General features: G+C 34.6%; 1 protein-coding gene and 1 non-coding gene across 2 annotated transcripts; one reads left to right on the top strand and one right to left on the bottom strand.

Annotated features, from left to right (window-relative positions):
- Positions 1 to 1,349: 1,349 nt before the first annotated feature.
- LOC583489 (transmembrane protein 222) lies at positions 1,350 to 10,005 on the top strand. Its single transcript, XM_783395.5, has 5 exons — positions 1,350 to 1,577; positions 6,153 to 6,237; positions 6,974 to 7,093; positions 7,704 to 7,834; positions 8,523 to 10,005. The coding sequence occupies exons 1-5, from the start codon at positions 1,393 to 1,395 to the stop codon at positions 8,602 to 8,604; spliced, it is 603 nt and encodes a 200-aa protein (XP_788488.3). The 5' UTR covers positions 1,350 to 1,392; the 3' UTR covers positions 8,605 to 10,005.
- Positions 10,006 to 12,634: 2,629 nt separating this feature from the next.
- Positions 12,635 to 12,775, bottom strand: LOC115921740. Its single transcript, XR_004063080.1, has one exon. It is a non-coding gene; the product is annotated as a U4 spliceosomal RNA (small nuclear RNA).
- Between the last annotated feature and the right edge of the window lie 1,002 nt (positions 12,776 to 13,777).

Here is a 13,777-nt window from a genome sequence, read left to right as displayed (position 1 = left end):
CATTTGCAGTGAAAAAATATTTGTTCTAGAAAAGTCACCATTCGTATGAGTAAAGAAAATATTAAATGTATATTGTATTTGTGTTACATGTTAATAAACATGATTGTGATGAAAAATACAGTTCCAAGTGTATTTGTCATTCTTGGATGGTATCCCTAGCTTGTTAAAGACCGGCGATACTACCTGGCCAGAAGGGATTAGACCACCCAGCCAGGTCACTGACAGGTGGCTATCTCATCAACTCAGCTCTCAATAATAAGAAAAAGAGAATCGTGGGGGACCAACATGCACCGATTGGGGAAGGTTTCTTTATAGAGGGAGCATGTAGCTACAAGTAGGACAGTGGGGCTTAAAATGATGCAGTACATTAGCTTTCAAGTATTTAAACAAAAGCTAAGGGTAATCTTGAGTTCTGATAATGACGGCAAATGTATAAAGTGGACTGAAAATCACGCTCATTTATTTAAACTACAAATAAATGGAGTGATAAGGAAATGAGCTACATATTCACTGTCTCTTGAGAGTAAGTTATTTTTCAGCAAATCTACTTAGTTTATAGTGCAGGTAACCTTTCTTCTGTTTATAATTAGCTTGTTCAAACATATCTGCTCGTGCATGCTTTCAGTATCATTTCAAAACAGTTTCTCTCAAAATGCCTTTTCACAATCAAAACTCAAAAAGTGCTTTACTGTTATTTAATGGCAATTGTATGAAAGGAATATTTCCAGTGATGTTTGTTCAGCTTCGGTGGAATTTTTGTGTGGGCGAGTAAATGGATTTTAACAATTAGCCCCCGATTATTGATGTTCATGAGATCAAGAGTATACTCAAAGGGAGCATGTGAAGGACTGAAAAAAATGAGAGAGAAAGGGAGGAAGGAAGGGAGAGAGAGAGAGAGAGAGAGAGAGAGAAGGGTGGAAGTGTTAGAGAAAGATAGTGGATAAATTGATAGAGATGGTAGTAGGGAGTGAGATGAATAGAGAGAGAGAGAGAGACGGGGAGGGAGGGAGGGAAATCGATGGATTAGAGTAAGCATAATTTGATACTTCCTCCTACCTTTATTCCATTACCATATGATCAGAGGTTAGGGCAGGGAGGTGGTAAGTTAGGATTTGGGTTAACTGCATATAGATTAAGGGTATATAATTGATAGGGTTTGATGCTGCGATATACATGTACAATACTTCATGTCACATTCAATAACCATCATCTTTATCATCCTCCTTTCTAGCTCATTTTCCTACTTCTCTAAATCATCATTGTATAAATCAACAATCATTATATCATCATCACTGATGATCAGACATCATCATCATCATTAATTGCATGCATTCGTTTGTAGAGTTAATGACGTCATCATTGCTTTGTAAACATGGTTGATCTTCTTTGAGAATGAAACACCCGTATCATCCTCTACAAAACGGCATGGAAAACGACCCTGAGGTTGCTTTTAGCATTAATCAGAGGGATACAGAATCGACAGAGAATAATTGCAAGATGCCGAATGGAAATGGAATCGAACCGAAAAGGATGAGATACCCGTTTTGTGTCGTTTGGACGCCAATCCCATTTTTGACGTGAGTACAATTCTGTCCCACACGTTCGAATACATGTAGGCTACATTTTCCATATATTTGTATCGTAATCATGTCGATTGTCGGGGGGGGGGGGGGGGGCGGCTGCTTCATTTATGTCCATTGTACAGACGTACAGGGGCCCGTTCCTACAAACCGTCATAAGTCTAACTTCTTGACTAAATCAGCGTTAGTGAACAACTTGTCCGCTACGTGTTTCACCAAGCCCTCTTTGCCAAGATCAACGACAACATCCTGACTAAGGAGTTATGACCAACGAACTCAAACCAAGTAGAAGGATTGTGTCCGTTCACGTTTCACGCAGCGCAATGGCACCGCTCGAGTGCGCCCGCCGCCATTTTGCGTAGTACAAGAAATCGCCTGCGCATATGTATTGTGTACAAGCTCCTATTGCAATTGGAGGAAGGGACGTCCAGAAACCAGGGTTTTATTGTTAGTTTTGGTGAAAAATATCTTTACATATATTGTTTATGCCTTTTTCCAAGTCCCATACAGATGTTTGATGACTTGAATATTGGAATAAGAGCGGCAGCTTGGACAGTAGGGGAGTTAAAATTTTAGGGTTTTTTTTGCATAAAGACTAGCTGCCAGATATTATTTTCATCGCATATAGGCATATTAAAGATTTAAAGATTTGTCTAAGAAGTGTTAAGGAATGAAACATTGTGGCAACTATTCACATGTCTTTCCACATAATTGTGAATACTTTCATCTTTATTAAGTTTTTTTTTTTAACCTTGGCATTGCGCTATGTATTACATGAATGTATACAGTACATATCAAAACATCCATGAACTATTGCAATGGTGGATATGAAGAAAAAAATCCTCAATGGTGTGGAAAAAACTTTCCTCAAGCAAGCAATCATGGCACATTATGTTTATACCGGCACATTTTTATTCATTTTAACACACAGAGAAATAATCACATGTACATTTGCATTTGACTGACTACAATGTACAAAAGGCAAGATTTTCTCCCTTTTAGCACTCAAAACTTGAACATACTGCATTAATAAACTAGACATCAACAAGATATGATACATATGAATCAGTATTTCCCTCTCTTTGGTTTGTTCATGAAGCAATGTATGGATTCATCTGATTTCAGTGAAAACTTTTAAAACAGATTTTTACTCTAGATGAAAGTTGCAACTTTCATTTAGCTCAAGCTCTTTCAGTTGGTAAACATGGATACAACCATTGCAACTACAGTTTGAATTCACTAGTGTAGAATAGATGACACTGCACATTGAACAATAAAATAATTGGACAATTTTATAACAAAACAGGGATCGTTTGCATACACCGTAAACCTCTGTATACAGATTTTCATACATATGAGTGACTTCCTTATCTAATTTGACGAAACAATTTGTTTGTACACACATGTATGTGCCACTATGCCATCACCGAATACATTATCCATTATCAAGAAACATACTCACAATTGTAAATAGCTTTGGTAACCATATAAGTGCAACCAAAAGGATATGAAGGCACAAGTGATCAGAGTCAAGTTAAAAATACAAAATTTAAAGAAAATCCCTTTCCCTGAAACACGTTGACAATAATCCAGTTTTTTTTTATTTCTTTGATGCCTCTTTCGCAAATTCTAATCTCAAATTTAATTTATGCAATCAGATTCAAACTATACCTAAACCTGTAAGACAGAAGACAGGCTAGTGTCAATAATAGAATTACACAATTCCTTTCTCTCTGGGTAAGCCTAGATGTATAAAACACAAAATAGACCAATAGGGCAAACATCGTATATTATCCCTGTAGTGCACATTCTGTCATTTCAGTGGGAAGGAGAAGGTATGATGAAATAGTTTGTTTGAATTAGTATATTTATTTCATACAATGGTGAAATATTATGTAAAAAAATACACATAAATAAGATTGACCAATTTTTACCCTTTTACAGCAGAAATCCCCAAATATTTCAAAATGTATATGTCTTTAAAGATATACATGTACCAGAATAATGGGAGCTTCGCAAAATATTGCCTGGTGTTGTTTTTTTCTTGATTTGTATTTCAAGTGCTGTGCTTTACTAGGCCATATGAAATCACTACATAATCTACACATATTCATCTGAGGAGTAAGTTTTAGAGGACGTAGGAAGGTTCATGGAGGTAGCTTCTTTAACTGCCATGACTGACAGGTCGTAACTTTCACAATGACCAACTTTGATGAGTAAAATTTCTTGTGTTTAATTTACAACAATTTAAATGTCCAAAATTAAGATGTAAATTTTGAGTAAATTCCAGTAAATTTCTTACAATAAAGCTTGACAGTCTGACGACTCACGGGAAATTGTGTCACTATTAATATCAGCGCCGCGATGCAACATGTTCATAAGTTCAAGTTAATCTTCAAAGTAACTTGAACCAAGTTTCACCAAGTCAAACAAAGAAAGTGACCTGCTTATGCCCCAATGATCCCCCCCCCCCCAAAAAAAAAAAACACACACACAAAACAGTACAGTATTCTCTGGATATCATGTATTCGATATTATCGGTTTGTAATACTTTGCAGCTCTGTGGAATTCAATATTTTTGATAGTTCATAGCCGATGTCATTGAGCTCGAGCGAAAACAGTTCACAAACATGGAAATGAATAGATGGGACCGAAAAAATACACGCTTTAGTCTGTGGCTTTCTGCGTTCGGATTATCATGCAAAACTGTTTATTTTTGCCATGTTTTTAATGAAGTGATCACCTAACTATGAAAGGTTATTCCAGAGCCTCTTTTAAGGCGATTGGTGCAGTTGAAAGCTGCACAATATGGCATTTTGCAGACGAAAGTTGAGCATACACATAGCACGTAGTCGCAGTTCGCTTTCACAACGCTCGTTCTATCCAAGATGGTGCACGGCGGTGCAATTCAGCGGTCTCGGAAAATCCTTCTACTTACTTGGATTTCGATGGTTATGACACCTCTGACACCGTCGTATCTCTGTCATAACTATTTAGTCGATGGGCAGCGCCATCACATGTCATTTATTGGGTAGACTATGGCTGGCAAAAAAGGACAATAAATCCTCCAACTATGATTTTTCTACACATTCACTTAAACAGTGAATTATCGTTTTTTGTATTTGATAATCTCATGAAAATATGCCATGTTTGTATTTAAGGATTTTTCCACTTAAATAAACTGATTATACGCCTTTATTTCCACATTGTAAACTCGTCGAAGGGATATGTATTTTGCCACGGCAGGCAAGCCATAGTTTGAAGTGTATTCTTTAGTTTTCAGACCCATATTAATTTCGAGATGAATTCTATTTTCAATTATGTAAAGTGAATGGTTTAAACATGTGTTTTAACCTTTGAAATATTGAAGTTTTGTAATTTTTATATTGTGCTGACGCCAAAAACATTGAACACAAATTTCATTACATCGTATTTTTTCAAAGAATAATATAAGGGTGTATTTTATAAACTATCAAATGAAAATATTCGGGGGGTGCCCATCTCAACAACAAAACTGATTCACTGGTCATGTAATGAAAAACTCACAATTATAGTTTACAAGTACTTCAATTGTTTAATCTACACAAATTTGGAAGTATATTGGATCTCTTATTTCTTGGTATCATTTTCAATCTTTTTTTATTATTAATTCATTTAAATAATTGCATTTTCCCTAATATTAATTTTGTAATAATCTGGTTGTATTGCGACTAAGGCTAATTCTCGGCTCCTCTTCTCGCCGATAATATCGATCTCACGAGATACTAGCTAGTAAGCTCTTCTTGAAACGGTTTAGGAAGATCAGAGACATCTCCGTAGTTGGCGGATAAAGTTATGACGGTCTTGTCGTTGGTTTCTAGGAACGAGCCCCAGGTATCGTGACAACACGATTTCCAAAACTAAGACTCAGATATTATCATAGAATAGTTTAACATTATTCATTCTGCAGTAGATCTAGATCTACAAGACTCATTTCGTCGAAGTCAAATGTATCAAATTGACAACAACAAAAAATGAACAATCAACAGACAAGATTGACATGGAATTTGTAAATGTAGAGTCTAGACTATATTGACATATCCATCATTGGAAAATGACAGACATAAATGAAACTCGATTTAAGATCATTAATATCATCTCTCCCCATCTTCCTACAGGTATGTAGAAGTTGAACGCAAATGTGTCTTTGTGAACGAAACATGAAATATATATGCATCACTTCTTTTTGTTTTCTAGTCTTGACTTGAAAGCTATTTCAAAAGCCGAGTGATGGCGCAATCCTTCTGATGGCGCGACCCCTGAGATTGATTGGTCTGCATAAATTGGAAGTAATTTGTGTGTTTTATTTTAAAGATGTTCATGCGTGGGTATATAGTCGTTGTTGAAGTAGGCAACTTGGCGATCACTACACAACACTGAGCCAACAGGTATTACGCTCCGATGTGTACGTCTGTGTGCTGCCCTCTATATACCCATGCATGAGCAACTTTAATAAATGTTAGTATTACATGTACATGATTCTCAGCAGAGTATTTATATTGTGCTGTGTTTTTTGTTTTTTTAACTCTGCAGGTGGTTGTTCCCTTTCATCGGTCACATGGGTATCGCAACGTCACAGGGAATCATCAGAGATTTCGCTGGTCCTTATTATGTCTCAGTAAGTCCTCTATTAAATTCACTTTGCATGATTCAAATGCAATACATAAATATAATGTAGCTAAGCAAAATACAGTGGCACAACAAAATTTGTTGGGACCGCAAGAGCAGTAAGATATCAGATCTTATGTGGCATAAAAGTAAGTTTAATCAAGGTGTAAATAATATAAATGTGTACATGTACTGTATATTATTTACATGTAGCAGCTCAGGGTCACACCATTATTTCTTTTGGATTATTATACTAGATATAGGGTTTGACCCTGAAAACTCTTCTTTTTTTTCACAAGAAAAACAAAATTATTGAAGGTGCCCTGGTCAATGATGTTCTGTATAATGCATGTGTACATGTACATTATCTCATTGAAATTCTTAATATGGCATTTTTTTCTACACCTTTATTTTTCACTTCAGTTATATAACATCATATTTTACCCTACTCCCAAAATGCCTAGTGAAATACCTTTCATATCACTATTTTCTTCTATTGCTGTTTGTTTACCTACTGTCTGATGATTGTGAGGAGTGATGACTTTATATATTTTGTATTTTAATCTGTAAAAACTTTGGCCACTATGACATATTTTTATTTAAAAAAACATTCCAATTCAATCCTCTATGTATAGTGGATGAGAAAATACATGTACATGTTTATGTTTATCAACGTGCTTCATGGCGTGTCAAAGTCGTTTATATTCATAATTACAATCGCTTGTATTTTTAACTAACCAAATTAGGAGAATGACATGGCTTTTGGTAGACCTACCAAATACTGGATTCTGGAGTCGTCACAAGTTAAACCAGGAACGTGGGACACGTCCGTTCATGAAGCATCGGAGGAATATAAATCTAGAATGGTATGTATGATGTCAGCAATGGTGTAGAAAGGATTCCTTCCAATTTAGGGGGGGTGGGGGTGGGCACAAGCCAGAAAAATATATTGAAAGAAAGAGGAAGGAAAAGAAGGAGAAGAAGGAAAAGAAGGAGAAGGAGAAGAAAAAGAAAGAGAAAAAAGAAGAATAAGAAAAAGAAGGAGAAAAAAAGAAGAAGAAGAAAAAGAAAGAAAAAGAAGGAAAAAAGGAGGAGGAATGGAGAAAAGGAAGAAGAGGAGGGAGAAGAAGAAGATCAAGTCTCTGCCTTTCTGGTTTTGTAAATGCGACCTTTATGAAAAACCACATTTGCCTCCATCTCTTTCATCATGATATGGGCTGTGATGCATATTTCTTAAATAAATAAACTATCATTATATTATTATAATTTGTCACTTAATTTTGAAAAATAAGATTTGTTCCCTTTTGTGCAGAAATATTTCATTACAATTTTAATTTTTAACTTTGCTTTTGATGCCACAATCTACCACTCTCTCTCTCTCTCTCTCTCTTTCTTCAGCCCCTTGCTCTATCCCCTGCCTCTTTGATTTTTTTTGTAATCACATTTTTTGTTTTCTCCATCTTTATCTATTTGCAGCATAATCTTTTTTGCGACAACTGTCACTCGCACGTTGCCATGGCTCTCAATCTAATGAAGTATAAAGAGAGCACGTCCTGGAACATGATCAAACTCTGCTTTCTCATGCTCATCCATGGAAAATATGTTGGGTAAGTTCTTTATCCCAAGTTGATGGTCTCTATCTGACTCTCTTTCTCTCTCTCTCTCTCTCTCTCTCTCTCTCTCTCTCTCTCTCATTGTCTCTCTAGTTCTCTTTCTCTCTGTGTGTCTCTCACTCCCTCTCCGTCTCTGTCTGTCTCTGTCTTTCTGTCTCTTGCTCTCTCCATCTCTTTCTCTGTCTCTCTGTCTCTCTCTTTCTTTCTCATTGTCTTTCTCCCTCTCTCTGTCTTTTGCTCTCTCTTTATCTGCTAGCCCTTTTTATGTATGCAGTGTTGTTATAGCTGTATTAAATGAAAATAAAATTGTATTTACAAGGGTTTCATGAGAGGTAAAAGTAATGTAGTGATTTTTATCTAATCAAACAATTGACAGCATTATTTTTAACATGGCTCTCTTTGAGAGGTTAATTTAAAGGATCTCAATAATGAGTTTAGGCGAAAATCAAAGAAAAATATTTTGCTAGGTTAGTAGATTCGGGGGGGGGGGGGGGGGGGGGAGGAGGGGCAGATTCTTTGATACATGCAAATTACATGGTTATTTTAAAAAGAAAATAAGGGGGTGGGGGCAACTAATTCAACACTTCCCAGGAGTTATGATTGGATAATATGCACCTACAGTATGACACTTCCATTTTTATATGTTATCTCAAACATTATTTCTTGTTTTCCCTCTGTCCAGATTTGGTGGATTTTTAAAGACGTGGCTTCCCGCGGTCATCTTCTATGGAACCATTATCACCCTCATCGTGGTGTTCTCGTAGAACCTCTGCTGCCCCACCCGGCAACCTTCGCTACCCCACTCCAAAAACCTATAAATTCAACCCTATCGGTGTACCCCTGAGCTTGGATCTTGGAGGAAAGAGTCTCTAACCTTTAGGAAAAATCCACTTGTTGGTTGTTATATTTTTGTTAAAGACCAACAAGTGGGGGTTACACATACTACTACTGCTACACAATCTGTGCCCTATGTACATACAAATTGTCATCAATAACATATGCTAAATTTTGATTACAAATTTGCTCTGAGTCAGCCAATCAAATGCAATGAAATCAGGTATTGTAACTTGTTTTTACAACAAGTTCTATGAAGCAGGGCCCAGATTGTAGCAATAGGTCATAAAAAATAAAATCGATATGCTGATGCTCTTTGGTAAGGCATTAGTCCTCAATTATAAAAGTCCATTTGATAATATTTAAGCCCCAAGTCTACTGATTGCTTTCTTCAACCGCACATTTGTTTTCTTAGCAGTCAGGTAAAATTATCAATCAGAATAGATATGTATTTTATGTCAGCTTGCAACCAAGTGAGCATTTATATTTTGTAGACGAAACAAGCTCACTATTCTTCATGTTTTTCAGGATAATATGGTCAAAATTGATCTTAATTAAGATGCTGCCTTTATGAAGCTATGCCAGGAAATTAATGAAAACTGTTCTTGTTGTGAAGGCTACATGTAGCATTCTTCATGATCCTGTTTCTCCTTTCCTTATATTTCATCTTCATCTTCATCTTCTACCACTCCCTCTCCTTATGAATAACGTTTCTCACTATTTCTTAAATATTCTTCATTATCTTCTCTTTACTGTCTTCAACTTCAATTCCATTTGTTGTTTTTTTCCTTCCAATGTGATTTTATGTTCCAGATATTAACATTCTTCTTTTCTTTATTTCTGTACCAAATCATGCTTATGACTTTAACAATTTCTGTAAATTTAATTGACCAGATTATGCTTCTGAATATATTTTTAGCTTTAAAATCAAAACATCTACTTAAAGACAGCTTATAATTTTTTCAAAAAAATAATTATGTAAGGTTACAAAGACTGTGCGTTGAGATGTATTATCTTCTGCGTTGGAAGACTGCTTGAGATATGCCATTGTAAAATCGATTGGATTTAAGTTATTAGGTACACGTTTTAAAGATGGACTTTTCTAAGAGTTGTAATCTTCACTGAAATATTGATATAAAATATGGAAACGGAAAAGATGACACCCTTCACAACCATTATTGCAACTGCAGTTACATTCATGCATAACATATTGTTATTGAAGTCACTCAAGTTAGTGCATGTTCTGAAATGCTTTGTTTAATTGATAAGTTGGGCATCTTTTGTGGATATACAATTAATGATAAAGGTAAATTTTGTGTTTCTGGAAGAAAAAAAAGACCTGCTCATCACAATTCTCAACACTCTATTTCTTTGGTGGAATCTGCATGAAAGGAGTAAAGACAGCTTGAAAATTCCATTGGAGGTAGATATGCAATAGTACTCAGATTTTTTTCTCATCAAAATATGCCAATGTGCTTTCACCTAATGTAGTCTGAAATATGTCCCCTCATACCAGTTTGGAGAAATAACATCTGATTGCTGCAACTTCTTAAAATAACAAAAATGTAACTGCTGTCAATATTCTAGGGTTTTTGAAAGAGTATTATACTCTTATGTGATAAATACATTTAACTAAACAAATTCTTTTTTCATAGATGGATAAAAAATTAAAAAATTATTAAAAAATATTAGGTATTTAATTTGCTAGATATTATACATATATACATGAAAATATTGCCTCTGTACCTGCAATTGTTCATGCTTTACTTTTGGATAAAACAAGCAAATACCTTAGGATTGAAGTGTACATATTACAATGCAAATATTTTTGTGAAGAAAATAAACAGGGTACCTTTTTTTTTTGTTCAGATTTCCAAAAATGCAAGCTATTCATCAAACAATTTCCCTGACTTTTTTTTTCTCCAATGTTTTATTGGTCCTGAACTTTGAATGTTCTATGCATTTATTGTCAAAATTTCATTTCATTGTTATTTATTTTTAGGTAATCTTGAATTTAGATGTTACTTGTATTGAATGTGCATATAATTTATAAATAATTAAATGATGATTTATGCTACTTGTGAATATGATTATGAATGAAAAGATTAGATAATTGATTGATAACTGTGTTCATATAAATATTCAATTTTCTTACCATTCTATCTGTTGAAATGGTTTATATATATTTATTCAAGAATGATCACACTTTGAAGTGCAGAGGATATTCCAGCTGTATTGAGGCATGGTGGCTAAGTTGTAGAGCAGTGGTCTTGTAACCAGCGGTCCCGGGTTCGAAAACAAGTCAATGCGCTCGTGCCCTTATTTGGCAAGACATTAATCCTCATTACCAAGTCCCTCAGAGGGGACTTAAAGCTGTCAGTCCCCTTGTTGCTCAATTAATCATTTGTTGAGAGCGAGAAGGTGTTCTCATAGCACTTTACATGGACTTAATGTCCCAATGGCTCTAAATACATGATTACTAGTTTGATTACCAGCCATGCATAACAGTGTCTGCGTTGTGAGACTATGCTAATGGCATACTGCATAGGCTCTGTACTTCAGCTGCTCAAGACACAGCCAGAGACTGTCAGAGCTAGGCTGTGCTCAAGACTTTAGTAATGGTGGTAAAGTGTCAAGTTAGAGTCTGTGACAGCAGTTTATGTTGATTAATATACAAATAATGAATGGTTATGAGTTCAATAGTGCGAATATTTTCATGAGTTGAAAGATTAAAATTCAATGAGGCGTCAGCTGAGTTGAATAGAATTAACGTTAATCTTTCAACAAATAAAAATATTCGCACTATTGAACGAATGAAAAACATTCATTATTTGTTTAATACAACATCAAAGAAGATCTAACTGAACGTTAATTAACAAATTATGCTTTCCTCCTTATATTAAAGTACAATGATTAAAGTCTATATTGACTATATGCACTTCAACTGTATTATTTAGTTGATCAGCGAGCTAGTATACGGGATTGTTTGTTATTATACATGTACTTATTTTAGATGATTAACATATTTGAGATTATTATCTTTTACTCTGGGTCTCGGCATATGATTACTTTTGATTATAAGTACAATGATTAAAGTCTATATAAACTAAAAGCAATATTTAAAAGCCAACCTGTATTATGCAGTTGATCTGCAAGTATATTGGATAGTTTTGTTATTGTATTTCTTCTTATAATCATATTTGAAATAATTTTCTTTGACTCTTACCCTCGGCATATGATCACATTTTAATAATATCATAATAAGTATTAAAGGTCTATATTGACTGAATGCAATATTTAAAGATAAGCCTATATTCAGTTGTTTACTGTCTAGCAAAAATACTGGATAATTTGTTATTGTATTACTATGTATAAACAGGTGTGTATTCCTATTTGTGATCATTTCTTTAACCAGTTCAATGCTAGGCCTACAATAACTTACGCTGGAGTCTACATAAAAATGTGTTATACCAAAATCAAATTGTATCCAACAGGTTAAAAAAGTGCCCTCTAGTACAATTTTTGACACTTTGGAGAATGTATAATTATTATAATCAAAGAGTTTTAAATAGTCCTTTCACAATTTTGCAATTTCACATTATTGTATAAATAAAAACTATGATGACATACATCAGAATATATATTTCTTGGAAATTGTTTGTTTGTTTGTTTGTAGTGCAGACAGTGTATTGGGTGGTGCGTTGTATAATATTTATATTATTATAATCGGCGTTTATATAAAAATGTGCAATTCATTATTATGGCATATAGAGCAATTAATGTTCAAAAACAAATTAAGGAAATTAAGATGAGAAGATAAGCATGGAGGAAGATTTTTGTAAGAAAAAGAAACTAAAGAGTAGGGGGAGAACATTGAATGTCAGGGAGGACAAGAGAGAGATAAAGAGAGAAAGGGGTGGAAGAGGGTGAGAGTGATCTTTCTTTGATTTGATTGTAAGATCTCTTTGGAGATCTGGAAAAATTGCTACAGTCGACGGTATTTCGCGTCGATAGAGCGGGGTATTGGGATAAGTTTTCAACTAGCAATAATCGCGCCTCGGATAAACCTCATTGGCTACGATACTGCCTCTGCGCAAAGATAATTTTGCTTAGCTTTTGCGAGGAATACGAGATTTCACACCGTAACATGTTGTCATGGTGAGAATAATATTTAAACTTGGTAATTTGATAGCTTTTATTACATACATAATGCTAAGTAATGAAACATTTCTACCTGAACTGAATCAAATCGTATAGAAGAAAATATAAAAAGAGCAACGAGTACTAGAATTACACTGAATGAAATTCAAATTCAAGTTTTTAAAGGAAAAACGTTAGTTTCATTCACCGAAGCACATCTCATGAACAACCAGTGTGTGAATAAATTATACAGTCAGTCCGCAGCGTCCGCGAATTCGCACGTATTTACACAAGTCGTATGCAAGCTATCTACGGTAAAAACGGACATTAAGCAGAAAACATTGGTACATGAAAATTACGATTGCATCAATGTTTCTCTATGGATTCTTTTCATTTATGTACCAATATAAAGAAGATAGACCAAATAATCCATCTTTACAAAACATGAAGATATTTTTTAACGTTAACTTGCTCTAAAAAGAGCATTTAAAACAGTCTAAAAAACATAGCAACTTAACGATATGCATCATTAAAAAAATATATGAAAACGCTACTGCATCAAAAAGTTATTTGGTTCATTGTGATGATAAATATACAAACTTTCAAACCATCACTGTTTCCTTTGTTTTACTTCTTTATACCAGTCAGGAACACGGTAAATACAACACCATGTTCATTCCAACATATTCAACAGCGGTGGAAATTCGTTTTATTACAATGCCATAAAACATTGGAATTCCCTTCCCAATGGTGTAAAAGAAATAGGAAACTATGATCATTTTAAGAGGAAATTAAAGGAATACCTAATACTTGACAGTCAGAGAAGAGAAGTGAATGACATGTTGTGTGATTAAAATTTTTATTCTTCTGTCGGTTCATACTTTTTCATGTTGTATATACTTATGTTTTCGTACGTTATAGAAATTCTACAAATTCATCATTTTCCTCTTCTTCCTTCTCCTC

The sequence above is a fragment of the Strongylocentrotus purpuratus genome, unplaced genomic scaffold (assembly GCF_000002235.5).
Source record: "Strongylocentrotus purpuratus isolate Spur 01 unplaced genomic scaffold, Spur_5.0 spur5_contig_816, whole genome shotgun sequence".
NCBI classification, from domain to species: domain Eukaryota; kingdom Metazoa; phylum Echinodermata; class Echinoidea; order Camarodonta; family Strongylocentrotidae; genus Strongylocentrotus; species Strongylocentrotus purpuratus.
The sequence above is the reverse complement of the archived record's forward strand: the minus strand, read 5'-3'. Positions and strand labels throughout refer to the sequence as shown.

Coding starts and splice junctions, on each gene's coding strand:
- LOC583489 (XM_783395.5), top strand. CDS start 1,393: ATGAAACACCCGTATCATCCTCTACAAAACGGCATGGAAAACGACCCT. Junction 1,578..6,152: donor ACGCCAATCCCATTTTTGAC/GTGAGTACAATT, acceptor TTAACTCTGCAG/GTGGTTGTTCCCTTTCATCG. Junction 7,835..8,522: donor ATCCATGGAAAATATGTTGG/GTAAGTTCTTTA, acceptor CCCTCTGTCCAG/ATTTGGTGGATTTTTAAAGA.